Source organism: Dermacentor silvarum, chromosome 1 (assembly GCF_013339745.2).
Source record: "Dermacentor silvarum isolate Dsil-2018 chromosome 1, BIME_Dsil_1.4, whole genome shotgun sequence".
NCBI classification, from domain to species: domain Eukaryota; kingdom Metazoa; phylum Arthropoda; class Arachnida; order Ixodida; family Ixodidae; genus Dermacentor; species Dermacentor silvarum.
This window is the reverse complement of record NC_051154.1, coordinates 336,035,831-336,056,079: the sequence shown is the minus strand read 5'-3', so window position 1 is coordinate 336,056,079 and position 20,249 is coordinate 336,035,831. Positions and strand designations below refer to the sequence as shown.

At 45.7% G+C, this 20,249-nt stretch overlaps 1 protein-coding gene across 1 annotated transcript in view; it reads left to right on the top strand.

The window, feature by feature from the left end:
- The window catches only part of LOC119443683 (ATP-binding cassette sub-family C member 3), a 203,301-nt gene that overhangs the window by 65,887 nt on the left and 117,165 nt on the right, over positions 1–20,249 (top strand). The window contains exons 8-10 of the mRNA XM_049660466.1: positions 1,536–1,698; positions 12,917–13,174; positions 20,045–20,248. Of these exons, the coding sequence (XP_049516423.1) occupies positions 1,536–1,698; positions 12,917–13,174; positions 20,045–20,248 (625 nt within the window). The remainder of the gene's footprint in view (positions 1–1,535; positions 1,699–12,916; positions 13,175–20,044; position 20,249) is intronic.

Sequence of the window (20,249 nt, the reverse complement as noted above, 5' to 3'; positions counted from 1 at the left end):
GGAGCTTACTACTGTCGTTGAAAAGAAAAGTGTACAATCATTGCATTCTACCGGTACTAACATATGGGGCAGAAACTTGCAGGTTAACAGAGAAGCTCGAGAACAAACCATGTCGCTCTGCAACCACGCACTGAGATCTGGCTTAGTATGTGCCGCCTTTGAAACACTCATTCACCGTTTGGGGCTCGGTACCGCGTACACCAAACATTTTCTACAAAAAAATTTCAAGAGCTCATAGTCCGGAATGTACTTGTGGCCACGCGGATGAGGATGTGCAGCATCTTCTGTTAGAATGTCTGTGACACGACACACACAGACAACGTTTAGCACGTGATTTATGGGCATTAGACCGCAGGCTCTTCAACCTCAGGAACATCTTAGTCATTGGCCAACATATTCATTGCAAAGACGAGCGTTAACGGCCCTCCAAAGATATTTAGAAGCGAGCAAATATTTGTAGAAGCGAGATTTGTAGTATTCTCCGAAACTATAGAACAGAGTGTTTATCTGTGATAAAGTAACTCTATGGGATTTTTTTAATTTTATCTTAATTTGGTCAATTCAACACCTGGGTTCATGTAACTTCATTTAAATCGAATCCGTGCTATCTTATGTGCCGTGATTTTAGTACAGTTAGGTTACCGGACTTTGTGTTTACTTTAGTGCACCTATGCGACTGAACTTTGTGTTCCGTTTTTCTGAGTGGACATTCAGTTTAGTGTGGCATTAGTGTACTTATGTAACTGGATTTTGTGTTTACCTTAATGTGCCTGTGTGACGGAACTTTGTGTTTCTGAGTTGACGTTCAGTATTAGTGTAGTATTAGTGTACTTATGTGACTGGAGTTTGTGTTATTGTGATTTGGAGTCGACATTAGTTTTAATGTACGTAGGTAAATTTTTTTTCTTTCATATCTCTATGTCAAAAGGAGTAGCCAGCGCCAATTAAAGGCGTCAACATCTCCTAAATACCATATAATAAAAAAAAGCTCGAGAACAAGTTAATGATCACACAATGAAGAATGGAACAAAAATGTTAGGCCTAACCTTAAGAGACATGAAGAGAGTGGTGTGGATCAGAGAACAAACGGGGATAACCGATATGCTAGTTGACATTAAACGGAAAAAATGGAGCTAGGCAGGCCATGTAATGCGTTGGATCGATAACCGGTGGGCCATTAGAGTTACAGAATGGATACTAAGAGAAGGGAAGCGCAGTCGAGGACGGCAGAAAACTAGGTGGGGTGACGAACTTAGGAAATTTGCATGCGTAAGTTGGAATCAGCTACCGCAAGACAGAGGTAATTGGATATCACAGGGAGAGGCCTTCGTCCTGCAGTGGATTTACATATAGGCGGATGATGATAATTATCCAGTCATTATCACAGTTCCGTGTCCTGTAAACATGTATGCTTTCGGCTTAATTCAATCTTAGGGGAAACAACTGCATGTTCAAAATATTTTCGTTTCCGTTGTGTATTCTTTGTAGCGGATTGAGACCGTCTGTTAACAATGTGTTGCGTATCCCGTGTCCAGGTTGTTAATCAACTGCACGAGCAACACAGGCATGGCCACAGCAGCGTTGCTGTTCGCCGCGACGACAGTGTGCGAGTTCATGCTCTCAATTTATTTTATGGATATGCTGAATATATTCGGATGCAGAGCACGTTCCATGCTTCAGGGGCTCGTCTTCAGCAAGGTATGTGAACCTACTCTCCTTGCACTTAGAGTGTTCTGCATACTGTATCTGTGGCGCCGAAAGAACCCCGTCAAAGCCGTAGCATTTTGCCACATTATTGATGCCATATGAGATACAATGCACATGAGACTCCATGGGCGCCTTCCTTTACTCCGTGCGTCTCTTCATTTGGCACTTTCTTTGAGCCAGCAGATAATCTTTTCGCAAGATCGGGTGAGAACATGGGCCGGATAGCCTGCGTCTCTCAGTGTCCGCAATGGCTGACCGCAGCTCTCTTGTATTGCGTTACCCAGCTGTATGAGCTTCATGGCAGACGAGTTGTCGGTCAATATCAGTCCACTGCGATGTGTCGCCAGTGCGTTCGCTTTTGTATTTACCTTTATTGCGATAGCAATTATATTGAGATTCCACATAACCGCTCATGGCTTCGTGTGTGCTGTGTTCTCGCCACTTAGTCTGCGTTGAAGCGAGAGGCAACACGAATGGCAATTCGATCGCCACTGCTGCCCTTCTTCCTCACGCCAGGGTTTTTATAACGAGTGTCTGCAGTCATCAAGTGAGATGTGCTTATATTTATTTACCTGTGCGCGCTTGACACCCTGCGCGTTCATTTAGTTAGTAGGCAAACGTTTACAAGTTTATGCGGTGAATAAAATTACTTCCTTACTTCGTATAGCTAAGAATTTTCTATCGCAATAGATGCTTCGCCTTTCAGCGAAACTGTGCGATGTTTTTCTTTTCATTTCTTCTTTTTTCGTTTTTTTAGTAGGGAACTTGGCAGCTCCCCCAGTGTAGTATCCCTCGGACGGTCGCGTTGTCACGCGTGTGACTGCTGAATGTTTATCGTAACACTGATATCAGTCCAACCTCTGCGCTATCCATGTGATGAGGGAGCAGCGGAGGGCTTCCGCTGCTGTGTGACCTCACACGGAGCTTGGAGCGGATTTCTCCCTTGTGTGAACAAGCGTCGTACAATGTCGCAACGAAAACGTGACGTCTTCTACTAGACTGCATGTGTCCTAGAAAGTGACATTGCATTGACCAAGAAAAGAACACACTCAATCATACCCACAACTAAAACGAGGCTTTATATATCACAAGAAAGCTTCTCGTCATGAAACTACAGCACGTTTGCGGGATCTGCGTAAGTTCTGGCAGGTATGCATGCAATCTTCCTAGAATGACGGGCTTGTCTTGAATTAGCCACAATTGTCTGAGTATTCTGAAGAAAAAATAAATATTTCTGAATATATTTGTAATTACTACCTCAAGTCATTTAATAATGGATTGCTTTGCGATAAAAACAATCAAGGTAAGTCGCTGATTGTTGCATATCTTCCCTATATGTGAGGACCTTTGAATGCGTTTTCTGAAAGGCCCTATTTAACCCCTACATTCCACCAGTATTGGCCGATGAGGATATAAATTTAGGGGACACCAAACAAGTGTGAAAGGAAGGTAATAACCACTGATTTAGTGACGGAATACAAAATGATGTAACGTTAAAGACAATGAGAAAAGAGGCAGAAAGATGGCAGTATACGCTAGAAAACATACACGGGCAGCTGGTATTCTAGCTGTGAATAAGTAGAGCTGTGAAGGTAATTTATTGCATCAAAGACATAGCGTAACAACATCGGTGCCTTTTCAAGCTTTAATTTCTTTATTGTTGCCTGAAATTCTATGGCGAAAGAGACTTAGCATATTAGATTAACAAAATATGCAGAATAAAAACACAAACGCAGTCTTTGGAATGATAAGAGATTTTGAATGATAGGTGGGTTTGACCGACGCCTGGGCCGTGCTATTTGAGAATTTTCGAGAGTGGCCTGTGTTCTTGCGGTGGAAATTATTTGGCTTACGATGTTAGATACGCTATACAAAACTTTATTTACGGATTGAAAGTAGTCTTAGTGGAGGAGGAAAAGAGCTCAGCAATAATGAAAACAATAAATTTGCAGGCCGCTCAACAGCGAAGGTGTGTAAGCTGCTCGCTTCGCAACAACATCGATGCCGTTTGGAAGAGGTATTTCCTCATCGGGAACGATAAGCAGGCTCACACCGTACATTCGACATACAGCCACCCCAATAGTCGTCATGACCCGCCGCGGTAGCTTAGTACCTATGGCGTTGCGCCTGTGAGCTGGAGATTGCGGGCTGGACCGCGGCCGTGGAGGCTGCATTAGGATGAGGGCGAAATGCAACAGCACTAGCGAACTTAGATTTAAGTGTGCATTAAGAAACTCTATGTGGTCAAACTAAACCAGAGTCCCTCATTACGGTGGGCCTCATAATCATATCCGTCTTTTGGCGCGTAATACCATAAAATTTACTTTAAAATAACAGTGCTCGTGCTTTGAGGAATTCATGCTTGGATAATCTCAGTAACCCCATACTGTCACGCGCATATTGTTTTACCTTCTTGTCGGGGATTGTTTTCCACCAATATATCAGGTTCAATCCTATCGCTTGGCGCACGAGGTGCCTTTTCAAGCTTTAATTTCTTTATTGTTGTCTGAAATTCTATGGCGAAAGAGACTCGTATAGTCAGATTTCTCGTGCGACGCGAAAAGTGTTGTTCACTCTTGAATGTACTGTACGTGCACACCAACAGTTACTCTGGAATGTACGATGGCATATATGTATTTATAACTAGAGGACAGACGTGACACGCGAGTTCAGATTCGACGACGTACTGCAGTGCAGGTCACTATCTTTAGGCTTTGTGACTTGCTTGCCTTTCTAGGCTCAAGCTTGATTACCCAATAAAGATATCCATAACTCAAACTTCTTGCAGTATTTGATTTTTCGATGCAACTACAACGTGACATCTGGTGGAAGTGCGCATTGGTCCATGTTCAAGACAACTCTAACAAGCCGTGAGCTAACCCAACTCTGCGAAGACAACACGAACGTCCCTCCGCACTTGAAAACTATCCTTAGCCAATAGATTACCGCTGTATACGGATCCCTAATCGACAAGAACAGCAAGACCAAGGTAACGTCAACCAACTGCCACGCTGACAGCGGTGGCGTTACCTGCAATTATCGTGCTGCAAGAATCCAAGGAACTACCGATCTTCTGTGGATGTTGGTCCAACGATCCAAAGAGTTGGCTGGAGCCATACAAAGAAGTCGGCTTTACGCAAGTGGAGCACTAAAGATGATGTTAGACATGTGTATTTCTGCATGTATGTTGCCACTAGAGCTTTATTCAGAACCGGAATTTATTTAAAACTGCTTCTAGAAGGCTTTCGCGAATTTCGTACACAAAGAACGGACCAACGTTCTGCTAGAAGCTTCAGTACAGCTACTGAACGTCGTCGTCGCCATGCGGTTCCGTATAAGTCCAAGGGCGATAAAATCGTCACCGCGCGCCATATGCTGTATGTGCGAGTGAAAGCGTGCGAGGGTGAGCCGGCGCTCGCGGCTCAATCTCGCGCACATAAAGGAAGGAAGCGTGCCGTCTTCCTTCACCCGCAACGCTCCGGGGGGTGGGCAGGTGAAGCGAGGGGCGTTCTAGTCCGCGCGCGCCCACCGTGGCCGCTGTATCTTGAACGCCATCTGCGTCGGGGAAACAGTCCGCCATGCCCTGTGTTTTCGCGGCTTATAGTTCCCGTTGACAAGACAGGCCGAACGAAGGTCAATTCGCTCGCTACTGCTGCCACGCTTCCTCACTGCAGCGTTTTGACAGTGAGTTTCCGCGGTCATCGACTGATGTGTGTTCATGTTGGCTTGTGCGCGCGTGACGCCGTGCTTGTTCATTCAGTTAGTATCCCTATGTTTACAAGTTCATAGGGCCGATACAACTACTATCCTTACTTCGTATAGCTGTCCATTAATTTTCTATCGCAATCGGTGCTTCGCCTGTCGGGTGAAACTGCGACTCTTTGTTATACTGGTGCTTTCAATCGATTCCATTTGTGTGCTTCAGGGGCGCTATAACGTAAAATGATTCCAAACTGTTTTGATTCCAAACTTCTGACGTCAAATTTACGTAACCACCGACGCAAGCATCGGGCGGTGGCCGGCAGCGTTGTCTGAACAACCCAATCAAACACTCTCCTCGTTTATAGGAGGTCACCATTGTTCGCTTTCGAAACCAATAACATTGCCTCCACTCAGCGGTTTTTCTTATCTAATTGGCTGACAAGAGTCGAGGAGCACGCTCTAGTGGAGGGGGTTTCGATGGGGCCCAGCCAGCACAGTGAAAATAGATAATCGTACGAAGAGGGTGGTGCCGGCTTCTCCGATTGGTCCGCTTCGCCTTACTTAGCTTGCGGTGTCTGGTCGAAAATCGCGGCGGCGTGCAACCGAAGGATAAGAATGCCGCTAAAACGGATCTTCAGCAAGGAAGAGTTGGCAGAGCGATGTCGTATACGTGCCGAAAGGGCTCGATAACGTTTTACTGCCATGCAAAAAGGTGTATTATGCGCAAATAAATACATGCTCACCGGCAGGGGCGAGTAGCGAGGGCCTGAGTGATCGGCGGGCAGCCATCTTCTATTCCTGTCGGAACGGGGCAATCTGTGGCTATTCAGAAAAATTTTCGTTTTGTTCGCCATATTAATGCATTTTTTTCGCGCACACGTCACTATGACGTGGTGAGTTTTCACGGTTTTGTGAGGTCACGTGACAGACAGGCGAAGTGGGCGTAGCCAGAAAATATTGGACCAATAGCAGAGGGCTAATGGTGAAATGGTGTCGAATCAGGGATGATTTCTTTTCTTTTGTGCGGTTTAATCATGCATAATCAGTGTGCACACGTTATATCAGAAGGGAAGCTATCGTGGTTTTCCTGACGTCACGTGACAGACAGGCTAAGTTGGAAGTGGCCCGAAAATGTTTTGACCAATCGTGGATGCTGACTGCAGAAATTGGAATCAAAACAGTTTGGAATCATTTTAGGTTATAGCGCCCCAGATCAGCGAAACTGAATTGGAGTTACTGTAGCAGCTTTGCACGTTGTAAATGATGCAATTTGCGCCTGCACTGGTATATGCACAGTGCAGATTGTTGTATGGACACGCAAGCCACATGCGGATAGCAGTATGCCGGGGTCCGGCAGTCGACGAATGGCTGCCGCAAAGCGGCACAAAAAATTAAATTATGAGGTTTTAGGTGCCAAAACTACCATCTGATTATGAGGCACGATGTAGTGGAGGACTCTGGAAAATTTGGACCACCTGGGGTTCTTTAACGTGCACCTAAATCTAAGTACACGAGTGTTTTCGCATTTAGCCCCCATGGAAATGCGGCCGCCATGGCCGGGATTCGATCCCACGACCTCGTGCTTAGCAACCCAACACCATAGCCACTAAGCAACCACGGCGGGCGCAAAGCGGCACCGTTTCTCTGACGAGGAACGAATTGGTCCATGCGCTATTCCTGCCGGTGCGGCACGCACTGACCGACGGGCCAGTGGATGGCGGCGGCTGGAGCCGCTGGTGCACTCGTCAGTACCCGCGCTTCGGAGACAAAAACGGCGAGAATGTCATCTCTTCTTTTTTAGAGCGCAGCTCTTAATGGCCCGTTCCTGCGGCGAACGTCGTCGGCGGCGTAACCGAGCGAACGAGCCCAACAGCGAAAGATGAAAGAGCGACAGGCGCGCCGCGAACGGCGGAGACCAATGAGAGCGGTCCCTTCAGTTACGTGCTCGCGGGAAACTGGTTTCATGCGGACACGCCCAGCCGCTCGTGGCGTACTCTATCTAGTCTCAGCCGGACCACTGGTCTCGTACTATCGTTTGCTCGCGTCAGCTCTCGCTCGCGCTTGTTTGGTTTGCTTGGATTGGTCTCGTTTGCGCTTGTTTCGATTGCCATGGTTTGAGATTGTTTTGTAATCTGATTGTATGCGCAACGCGATAGTATTTTCTGGAAACCAAGCGGCACCAGCGATTGCAGTGGAACCTTCGACGAGTCATGTATAAAAGCCTACTCGGTTGACAAGCAGATCAGATTCTCGACGATTGCCGGCTCTGCTACTTGTCTCTCTCAAATGATTTGACTCAATATATCGTGAAATGAAAACAAATATATAACTGCGCTCAAATTTCACATTAGGGAGTATCGTAATCGTCGGTGAATGTTTTTATACGTAAGACGATGATGGCAAGAGCTAGGCAGATGAATTGGCGATAAAACTATGAATTTTGTGATTATTCGTGGTTCGTTTCGAAGCGCCGTCCGGTAAGCGCCTGGATCGAAATGGCCTATAGCGCGGCCGCAAGCTCCGAGTCGCTAGTGGCTGCAAATTGCCAGTTGAACGCATATTGAACGTCCGCAAAACTGCAATAGAATGTACGCCCCTCCTGACCGCAGCCACGTTTTCTATTTTAGACTAATGTAGGTTTAAAAATAAAATTCTAGGGTTTAACTTTCCAACACCGCGATATGATTATGAGTAGAGGCCGGATCTTTAGGCATTAAAAATCGCGTTTTAGGCGCCAAAAATAGGCAGGCAAGACAACGTTTTAGGCCTCCAACGCCGTAAATATAGGCACAATAATTTTTTACATAAATGCAAATAATTTCAAATGAAGACGTGCGCGGCCTATATCCACGATAGGAAAACAAGAAATGTTATTGTCTATGATGGCACAAAGGCGCCAACAGTTGAATATAGCCGTGCAAAATTGTCCCATAAAACTGCTGGACTAATGACGATCAATTGGCTTCGTTGAATAAGCACACTGCTCATATTCATGTTCAATGGCCACTGTACTCGAGCATCGCAAATAGTGAAACAGGCCTGAAAAAGATTAATTGAAAGCTGGGTATACTGATTAAAAAGCCAATACTTTATGTCTGCCTGACGCAATTAAATTAAGACACAACAAAACCAGACAAATAACAAATGCAAGAAAGACTACGATTTATTAAGAAATTAGCATGTTCTTACATCAGGGCTGTTAGGTACAACTCTTCGCAATTTTCTCATATACAATGACATTATCCGAATTGTACAGGCCAGACGTCCCAACACTGCTAAATACACTTCCGCCCATTTGAAGTGCACGTGTTTGAAGAAATATGTTTGGAGAGCACGCGGAACGTAGTCGAAGAATCACTGTGAAGATTGTGGAAACAATAGCAAACTACCACCATATCCAGATTTTCGGATTCAAAATTGTGCCTCTTGTCACTGAGAATGATCTCGTACGCTGAGAAGGAACGCCCGACGGCGGTGAACACCTTAAAAAGTGAATTTCAAGCAAAACAAAAGCCGCGTGCACATCACATTTTTCTTTCTTCTTTTGCTCTTCACTCTCCTTTCCCCTGACGGCTCTCCGCGGTTTCGCATTCGCCATCCGCTCGCGCCATGTCAGCGCGTCGGCGTATGCTGGCCGGCGCGTCTCATTTGAATGCTGCTAGCAGTTGTTTTCCGGGAGTTGGTTTAACTAAAGGACTAGGTTGAACCCTATAGAGTTCGGAAGAGTCAATGTTGCCCGGTGACATGAATAACGGTCTCTAACTGCACTACAAAGCGAAACTTGAGGCTAAATAGTGTTCATTTAGGCGCCGATATTGAAAATAGGCATTTATATGCATTTAGGCAAAAACGCCAAAATAGGCATTTATAGGCACCATAAAAACACTATGAAAGCCCTTCTTAACCTCTAATTCATGCTCATATATCAAAGTGGGGCGATAGGAGCGCAAGGAACAAAATAGTCATTTGCCTAAAATCCGGTCTCTAATTATGAGGCATGCTGTAGTGGCAGACTCCGGATTAATTTGGCTACCTGGTGTAGTTTAACAAGCACCGAATTCACGGTACACGGACCTTTTGCATTTCGGCCCCATTGAATTACGACCGCCGCGGCCGGGTTTTGATCGCGTGCCCTTAGGCTTAACTGAGCAACGCCAAAGCCACTACGCCACCAAGGCGGGTACTTTCAGCCGTGCTTAATTGATTGAAAGGATTATGTTGCTCAGTACGTGCTACATAAAAATGTTTGTTACAAACACCTTTGTTATAAACACTCTATTATGCTACATAAAAGGGTTACGTTGCATAATACGTGCTACTTAAAAGCGGCGATAGTATTATCGCCCTTATGCTTAATACGGAACATTACGGCGACGGAACAAATGCTCCTGGAGTGTCCACATAACTGCTATCGCAAAAAATTTGAAATACTCTATTCGTATTAGGAATTTTGAATGTACACAACCCCTATCCACAGTACTTCCATATGGACTCGGTAATTTTTTAGGTGTGCTGTATAATGTGAAATAGCTATAATATATGCTGGGTTTCTTCCGAAAGGTGACGCATTGATTGCGATGGCTATTTATTAGACAGTTATACGAAGTAAGGTTAGTCATTTTATCAGGTGCATAAACTTCTGTAAACGTTCGCTTACTGACGAAAATAAGAAGCGCGTGCGCACGTGCGCACAGGCAAACATGAATACATCTCACTCGATGACGGCGGACTCTCGTTGTCAAAACGCTGGCGCGAGGAAGAGCAGGAGCGGCAAGAGCATTCCGCTTCGTGCTGCCTCTCGCTTCATTCATTCATTCATTTATTCATTTATTATACCCTCAAGACCACAAGGTATTACAGAGGGGAGTGGGGTAAAAAAAAAAAAGTTACAAGACAAGGCAAACAAAGAAGGCAGCAAGTGACGTAGTCATAGACATGAGATGCCAGAAGCGATGGTGTCGATTATGGATGTCCGGAATTGTGCGTGATCTTCAATAGCAATCAACGCGCCGGGAAGGTGGTTCCATTCTTCACACGTCCTGGGAAGAAAGGACTCTTGACAAGCTTTGGTGCGACACTGCAAAACTCCAACTTTGTGATGATGATCAATGCGAGGAGATATATACGTTGGGGATGAAATAAGATTATCGCGCAGATATGAATTATGGAAGTATATTTTATGAAACAGAGCTAGGCGAAAGCATTTGCGACGAGCAGAAAGCGGTGGAAGTTGCAAGATATTTTTCATAGAAGTTACGCTTGCCGTACGGTTATAATTGCTTAGGATGAAACGCGAGGCATTATTTTGAACACGTTCGAGAGACTGGGTTAGTGTCTCAGCATATGGGTCCCAAATTGATGAAGCATATTCCATTTTACTTCTAATTAGCGTCTTGTACAAAATTAGCTTTAATGATGAAGGAGCGGAAGAGAAGTTTCGACGGATATAACCTAACATGCGATTACTTTTATTGATAACGCTGTCGATATGTAAAGACCAGGAAAGAGTAGAGGTTAAATGGACACCTAGGTATCTGTAAGATGTAACCGCTTCCATGGCAGTATTGTTAAGGTAATAGGTCGGAAGGGGAAGTTCACGGCGGGTTACACGCATGGTTTTGCACTTAGATGGGTTTAGTTTCATTAACCACAAGTCGCACCAGTTACAGACAGCGTTAATGTCGTTTTGCAGAGTGTTAGTATCAGCGGTGTCAGAAATTTCACGAAGAATAACGCAATCGTCGGCGAAGAGATAAATGTTAGAAGAAATTTCATTGGGTAAGTCGTTAATATAAATTAAAAAAAGGAGAGGGCCTAACACTGATCCTTGGGGAACGCCAGATTCAACAGGGCTAAATGGGGAGAAGTGGTTATTAGATGCAACGAACTGTGATCGATTAAGAAGAAAATTCTCTAGCCATGCAAAGAGATTAGGATCAAGATTTAGTTTACTAAGCTTAAAAATGAGTAGTTTGTGACATACCTTGTCGAAAGCCTTAGCAAAGTCGAAGAAAACACAGTCTGCGCATGAACCTTTATCAAGAATAAGATGAAGATCGTGAGTGAACGAAAGCAGTTGTGTTTCACAGGAAAAACTTTTGCGGAAACCATGCTGTGCGCGTGTGAAGAATGAGTTATCGTCTAGGTGCTTAACTAATTGAGACGACAAGATATGTTCGAGTACTTTACAAGGAATGCTAGTGAGGGAAATGGGGCGGTAGTTATGAGGTGAGCTTTTGTTGCCGGACTTGTGAAGTGGAACCACCCTCCCAATTTTCCAGTCTGCGGGGAGCTGATTGGTGTCCAAAGATTGCTGGAATATTTTTGAAAGTATTAAGGATGAGTAAACAGAAGTGATTTTCAAAAACTTTGCGGTAACCAGGTCTGGGCCAGGGCTGGACGACACCTTCAGATTTTTTATTACATTTTCTACCCCAAATGGCTCAATCATAATAAAGTCCATAGCCGGGTAATTGCAGCTATCTAGGGTGGGAAACACAGGATCAGGACATAGAACGAAATTACTGCAGAATACGGAGTTCAGGATTTGGGGACATTCAGCGTCGGGTATTGTTGACCCACTAGAATCAGCTAAGGTTATTGTATATTCTTCGGAAGGGTTTATGATGCGCCAAAACTTTTTCGGATCTTTTGTAAGTATTGTAGGCAAAGTGCATTCTTGAAATGTACTTTTAGCGAGTTTTTTAGCTGCTATGTAAGCTTCGTTCGCGTTCTTGTAAGCGTCCCACTTAGATGCCAAAGGATTTTTTTTTTGCGAGGCGGTACAGGCGCTTTTTCCGATTGCAAAGCCGCTTTAGGTGGGAATTAAACCAAGGCGCCTTAGAATTCGATGCTATTATACGCGATGGAATAAACTTATCAGTTAATTCATGTACTTTGTTTCTGAATATGATCCAGTTATTGTCGACCGTGCGATCGTCGAAGTTACTTAAGAAGAGATGGAGGACCTTCAATGCGAACCAAGCGGCCGAGAACACAGCGCACATGAAGCCACCAGTCCACGGGGCACCTAGACACCGTCCCCATCGCAGATCGATTTCAAGATAGGGACCACGCAGCAGCCGCACCTGGAGACCCCCCCCCCCCCCATCCTCCACCCTCTATCCTTGCGCGTCCATCCATCCCTCTCCGCTGCCCCTCACACGCTTTCACTGGCACGTACAGCACGCAGCGCACGGCCGTGATGCTATCGCACTAGCACTTTACAGGGAACATCACGGCGACGATGACAGCGGAGACGACGACGGAAATTCGCCTGGAGCCTACAAATAAGTGTTTTCGCAATAACATGACTTAAATAAATGTGATGTGACAAAAATGTCGTGTGCAAGGGGCTGTTTTTTTTCAAGTAGCCAGCAATAGCTGTTTTTTAGAATAGCTTTCAGTTTTGCACAAAATGAAATACAGAATGGAATCAACTCAGTTCTCTGCATTATGTAACGATGAAAATCATATGTCTTGTGCCTTATCAATGTTATCTTTTCAGGTGACGACAATGTCGGCAAAAAGCAGGGCGCGCTATGCGGCGGGCCACATCGCCTCGCTTATTTCTGTCGACTGCTCACTCGTTTGCAGCTTTGTATTTTGCGTTCCCACGCCATTATTTGGCATATTGGTCCTGCCAGCTGTGTTTTGGATGCTCTCCAGGCGTGTTGGCATTGGACCATCGCTCTGCTGCAGTGGATGGACTATTATTGTACTCTGCGTACCATTTTTTGCTTCCTTCGTCCAGAAGTGCGTATGGGTAAGCACAGCTATTCGTACATAGAAACGGAACATTGCAAAAAGTTTTTTTTGTTTATCTGCCGTATCACCACTTTCATTAAACAAACTCAGATTAGGAACAATGCCACTCGTGAAATGCGGCGGGTTATTGACACATTCATCCGGAATTCAATGTATTGAATCTATAAAGTTGGATGCACATTGGCAATTATGTAGGCGTCTTACGTCCTTAGTGCAGACGTTGATGTAGTGCACAATGTGCACGAAAGGACGTAAGCTCCAAAACAAACCATGAACGAACGATAAAAAATATTGTTATTGCTAGCCCAACAATAAACGAGCTGATAATTTTATTCAAGCAATGTACTAGCTGTTCCTTTGTCGATATTCAAATATGAATACAATATGGCGATGAAAAGGTCAACGAGGGCAATCGGCATCTTTACGCGTACAGGACTACTCTCACCGCGAGGGACATTCTGCAGCAGCTGCTTACAAAGACGCCTGAGTGGTAGGCCCTACAGGCGATAGACTATTTAATACCAACAATCAATTGACTGATTGATTCATTCGTGTAGTTTAAAGTCCCAAAGCAACTTTGGGGCCATTAGATACGCCGTAGCGTGGGACTCTGAATTAAGTTTGACGACTCGGAGTTTTCTAACGGGGATCTAAGTACACGTGCGTTTCTGCATTTCGCTTCCACAGGAGCCGCGTGCGGGAATCGAGACCGCGACCCCGAATTCAGCAGCAGAATCCCTTAGCATACCGCCGCGGGTAAATAGCAACTATCACTATAAGAATATATATATATATATATATATATATATATATATATATATTGAAGCGTGCCGCATTTAGGCCACGAAAGAAGAGGAGAACAAAGGGGACGAAGGAAGAGGAGGACGAGGAGGGCAGTTTCCGTTAGAATAAAATGGCGGAAATCATCCGTCAGTATTAAGCTATGAGTTTCCTTTAGTTGTGTTTACTAGGAACGCTACATAATTTGGCGCAGCCGACAGGATGTGGGTTACATTCTTCGTTGACCAGACCTCGTCGCAGCGCATTATCTTCACTGGCTACCAAGTGCAAGATGAACCGTCAACAAGTCTTCCGCGCCACGTCAGCTCCCCTGGCCTCGTCGACGCAGTGCTCAAAGAAGCGTCCACATGCCGTGAGGAACTTTTGCAGACAGGATCAGTCAAGGTGAACCTGCAGTTGGCAACAATAGAAGAGCTTGTTTTTGCACCCATGCGCCGTGGTTCTCCGACAGAGGATATGTCAACAGAGAAGGTGAGCCACGTTTTGCAAGTTTTTGAAGTGCAACAGCGACAGATGATGCAACAAAGTCAGCTTATGGCAGCACTGGCCGAGTCTCTGAGGAAAGGAAAACGAGCGCCGGATATGGTTGAACCTGATGTTTTTGAAGGTGGCTCCGAAGACCCGTAATATTGGTTATGGTATTATGAGTATGCTTCTGCGAATAACGGGTGGCTATCCGACGAAGAGAAAGTTCAGAACATGCGACGTTACCTTGGTGCCACTGCCAGAAAATTGTACGATCTGCAGATCCTGGATCAAAAGCCAGCATATTGGGAGAAGTGGAAACGCAGCTTCCTGGTGGCGTTCCAATGCAATCCATTAGAGAGATGGGAGTTGGCGCTACGCTTCAGACACACGCGTGGCTGCCTACTAGAGTACTGCCTTGGGAAGCGTCGTCTGTTGCGCATGGAAGAACCTGAACTCTCTTCACTCGCAGTTATAGCTTTGGTAATGCTGGGACTCTCTCTCAGTATTCGAAAACAGGTCCAGCTGAAATCCCCCGATACAATAGAGGACCTCATGCGGTGTCTGAAAAATTTGCCCGTGGAGCCAGCACAGGAAAGTCCTTGCGGAGAAGAATTACTCCTAGACAGCAATGAGCTCGTAGAACCTCTGTCGCATATACGATCCCTCAAACTCGCAGGAAGCCTTCGGAACAACGTTTTGAAGTCCTCGAATCGCTGCTCAAGTAGTCCTGGTAGCACTGTATGCGTTCCGACTGTCGGCGAACCCCACACAGAACTGGGTAAAGACGATCGGCCTCTCGTGAAAGACTGCCACGAAACTGCGTACTTGGCGTCTTCTAACCTACTTCATGTCCCTGTCAAGATTGACGGTGTTGAGATGAACGCACTCGTGGACAGTGGAGCGTCTGTGTCCATCATCAACCAGCAAAGAATAGACACCAGCCGTCTCCACAGTGGGAGGACCCTACGTGTCCAGGGTTATGATGGGGCAGTAAGCTCCCATAATGAGTGGGCGTCTCTAGTGATTGAATTTCAAGGACATTGCGTAAAGAGCGATGTGCTGGCAATACCTGACGTCACCTATGACTTCCTTTTATCTCGCCCTGACATGAAAAAGCTCAAGATAAACCTTTATTGGGATGACAGGGTATTGGTTGAAGAAAATGCTAAACTGACGAAAAGCGGAGAGACACCCAACCCTCTAAAGTTAGTTCAATGTGAAGAAGACATCAGAGCAAAGTATCCAGAGCTCGTATCCATAGAAAACTATCCTCCGCCGATGAAGTCACATGCAGTTCCCTTTGAACTCGCAGACAAAACAGTGGTTCGAAAGCCCCTTATAATATGTCAAGAGAGAAAAAGGCTTGGTTGAAAAAGGAGCTGCAAGCAATGTTAGACGCCGACATCATCCAGCCATCAATTTCACCGTTTGCTTCGCCTATAACAATCGCTCCTAAAGACGATGGCACTTTTAGTCTTTGTACCGATTATAGGATTCTAAATCGCCAAACAGAATTAATACCTTTCCCGATGCCAAAAATTGATGCTATTATTGATGAAACTGGTGGTTGCCACTGGTTTTCACGGATCGATCTCTGCAAAGGCTTTTGGCAGATTCCCTTGACCGAGGAGACCAAAAAGTACACGGCATTTGTTACGCCATTCGACTTGTTCGACTATAACCGATTGCCTTTTGGATGGAAGAATTCCCCAGCGTGGTTTCAAAAGATCATGAATGACATCCTGAAACCATACTTGGGCAGCTTTTGCAATGTTTATATAGACGACATAATCGTTTTCTCGAAGACAAAAGAAGATCACAAAAGTCACATTTCCCTAGTTCTCCATGCGCTCAGCCTCGCACATCTCAAAGTAAACTTTAAGAAAAGTGCATTCTTCCAAGAAAAAGTGGTATTTCTAGGCAGGGCATTTGACGGCTGTAGCAAAAGCACAAAGCAGGAATCCGTTGAAAGAATTTGTAAGTTGGTGAAGCCTTACGACGTACATTCCCTTCGTGTCTTCCTGGGCCTCTCTGGACACTTTAGGGCCTTTATAAGAGAAAAAAAATTAAATTATGGGGTTTTACGTGCCAAAACCAGTTCTGATTATGAGGCACGCCGTAGTGGGGGACTCCGGAAATTTGGACCACCTGGGGTTCTTTAACGTGCACCTAAATCTAAGTACACGGGTGTTTTCGCATTTCGCCCCCATCGAAATGAGGCCGCCGTGGCCGGGATTCGATCCCGCGACCTCGTGCTCAGCAGCCCAACTTTATAAGAGACTATGCAGTCAAGACACGATGCCTCACACGATTGATGCAAAAAGACGTACCATTCCTGTGGAATGACGAGTGTGAAAGTGCCTACCGTGAGCTAGTAAGGCTTATATCATCCGACCCTATTCTCCGCATTCCTGACTTCTCGCTACCGTTTGTGTTGAACACTGATGCATCGCATTATGCAACTGGGGCAGTGCTCTATCAAAAACTCTCAAACGAACCTGACCAAAGACATCATGTGGTGGGATACTACAGCTATACATTGAAGCCTGCAGAAGTGAACTACACCACCACCGAAAAGGAAGCACTGGCCGTCTTGAAAGCTGTTCAGTATTTCCGGACTTACCTAGAAGGAGCGAAATTCACACTTTTCACTGACCATCAGGCATTGATGCACCTTCTTGATATGGCACAACCACGAGGACGCATTGCAAGGTGGGTTAACTACCTGCAACAATTTGACTTCGTCGTTTCGCACCGCCCTGGTCCGCTGCTCACTGATGCAGATGCCTTGTCCAGATTGCTCGTCTATGAAACAAGCCAACAGTCAGAACAGATAAATTACGTGAAGGTGTGGGAAGGCACAGAAGAAATGAAAGAGATCGATGGAAAGTACCACGTGCCACCGACAATGGTTCCGAAGATCCTTCACCTTTACCACGATACTCCAGAGTTAGGTGGGCATGATGGGTTTTGGCGCAGTATAACACGCTACTGAAGCGGTTTACATGGCCTATATGAAAGAAGAGATCAGCAACTATGTACGGAGATGTCACACATGTCAAGTAAACAAAGTGAAGTACAGACAGGCGACAGACGTCATGATAATCCCGCTGCATTCGCGAGTCCCCTTTGAAGTCGTTCACTAGGATTTTGCAGAGCTAAAGAAAGCGGGTGAAGGTGTCAGGAAAACGCAGGCGTTTCTACTTTGCATAGACGAATGCACCAGAATGATTACGGCTAAGGCAGGAAAAGAAGACGCCCACAGCGTCATTTCTCTTCTTCAAGCCGAATGTTTTAGACACACGAAGACCATAGCGTGTGACAATGGGCCTGCCTTCCGTAGTGCTAAACTAGCGAAGTGGACTCGAGATCATGGCATGACTATCAAACTTTGCTCGCCCTACCACCCCGACGCAAACGGTCTTGCAGAGCGTGCCATCCGAGATGTGGAGCAATTTATAAGGATGTACCCAAAGTTTACAGGTGGGTGGAAATGCTGCCTAGAGGCTGCTGTGAGGCACCATAACCGGTCATACACCAGTGGCTTGGGGTGCAGCACACTTTTTGCCGCCTCAGGAGTCCCGCCGACACTTCCTGCGGATCGCGAACTGGGTATCCTTGGCAAGCTTCAACTTACCGAAACAAAGAAAAGCGCGCAGGCGGAGGACATCTACAAACAACGCATGAAGAGAAACTTTGACAGAAGACGCAACAACGAAATGTCACACATAGAGGTTGATGACAAGGTCCTAATAAGAAAAGGCGTTGGGACTTCAAATGTGAAATTTCATGGACCCTTTTCTGTGATAAAGACGGCGTCACAGCACGGCATCCTGAAGACAATATGGTATCTGGGAGCCTCTGGTAAAGAAGAGTGTGCCTCCATCGGGAATTTTTTCAAGTACCACACCAGGAGGTGTGAACAAAGAGAGCCAGGGAGGGTAAAGCGTGCCGCATTCAGGCCACGAAAGAAGAGGAAAACAAAGGGGACGAAGGAAGAGGAGGACGAGGAGGGCAGTTTCAGTTAGAATAAAATGGTGGAAACCATCCGTCAGTATTAAGCTATGTGTTTCCTTTAGTTGTGTTCACTAGGAACGCTACATATATATATATATATATATATATATATAATTATAGTGATCGTTGTAATGTTTTCCGGAATTTTATAAAATCACCTGTTGTAGATAGCATAATTTTAGTCCTTGAGCTGGATTATTCGAAGAGGTCGACATCACTTCAAGAGAAATCGATACACATATTCAACTAGATATTTGTTTTCAGCAGAAAATCTAGCGACTTTAGTACTACTTTGCGCGCTGGTATTTGCGTTCAGACTGCCCAAATGGTGTCAAAAATTACATATGACATGTATTTATGCCTTAAGAATAAATTCCTTTATTTCTCTTCTTTATTAAATTTTTTAATGCCGATCGGTGGTCTTTTTCGGTCTCGGGCCAGGTTAGGGCCGGTTTCAAGCCGGGCCGGGCCGGGCTCGGGCCTAAGGTGAAGGGGTGGCGAGCCGGGCCGGGCGGGTAATGCAGATTATTTCCGGGCGCGGGTCGGGCCCGGGTCTCACCATAAAGCTATTGGTCGGGCTCGGGCGGGCAGCCCAACGTGAAAACGGGCCCGGGCCGGGCCCGGGCTGACAAAAATCGGCCAGTGCAGTGCTCTAGGCGCCACGCTGCTCAAGCTCGTGTGACGTCAATTCCGGCGCGGTGCGCATGTGCTTTCTTATATTATTCGGCGAAATGACATTCGCACATGCGTAGTGCGCCATAATTGACGTCATACGATCTTGAGCAGCGTGGCACCAGGTGGCGGTGGCATGCTTTTCGACACGCACTCGAAGGGGTCCGTTACTTTTGCTCATGAATGGGCATCAGGAGAGGCACGTCTTTGCGGCAAACGTGTATTTCAGCGTTGGAACGCTTTCCAGCGGATCAAAACATAATTTTTCTTTTTCGTGCGGTATTTGTACTGTAATATGTGGTGTGTATTTCACAACTTCAGTCCTAATATGCCTGTTGTTCGTAGCTATAAAATTTACGTTCTGTGTGCCAGGCCGAATAACGGTCACCCTACGGTAGCCACATTCATGCCCATTGCGATAATATTGTAAATACGAAAAAGCAGAAGAGACATCTTTCACTGCTTCGTGCTTGGATCGTTTGTTAGGCGGGTTAAGCTTAACGAGTTTAACCAAGCATCTTCGGAAATAGATCTGACTAACAAACGTGAGGAGGCGATTGTTTTAGGCAGATCTAGACTTTCAATGAATGTCGGCAAATGCTCTGGCCGAGCGCGTTTTCAGAAAAAAAAGATATATGCGGCCAAATTCACTTTCGGGCATGTCACGGTGGCTCAGAGGCTATGGGGTTCCTCTGAGCATGAGCTCGTGGGTTCGATTCCCGGCCGCGGTGGCCGCATTTTGATGCGGACAAAATAAAGAACGATCGTACGTGTTCTTATATTTCAGGGAACGTCGGAGAATTGCATGATTTTAAAGTTTACCCGGAGCCCTCCACTATGTATTCTCTCATAAGCCAGTGCGCACTTTAATGATACACCCCACTATTCAATTTTAATTTGCTCTCGGCAGGTAAAAGTTATTCGGGCAAGGGACGAGCGTCTCAAGACTACAGCAGACCTTCTGTCCACAATTCGTGTGGTCAAAATGTACGCTTGGGAGGAAGCCATGGAGCAGAATGTTCTGCGGCCCAGGAACATCGAGCTCAAGTGGCTGCTGTGGGCGAACATACTAGACGGTATTCTGGACTGCATATATTCCTCCACAAGCTCAGTGG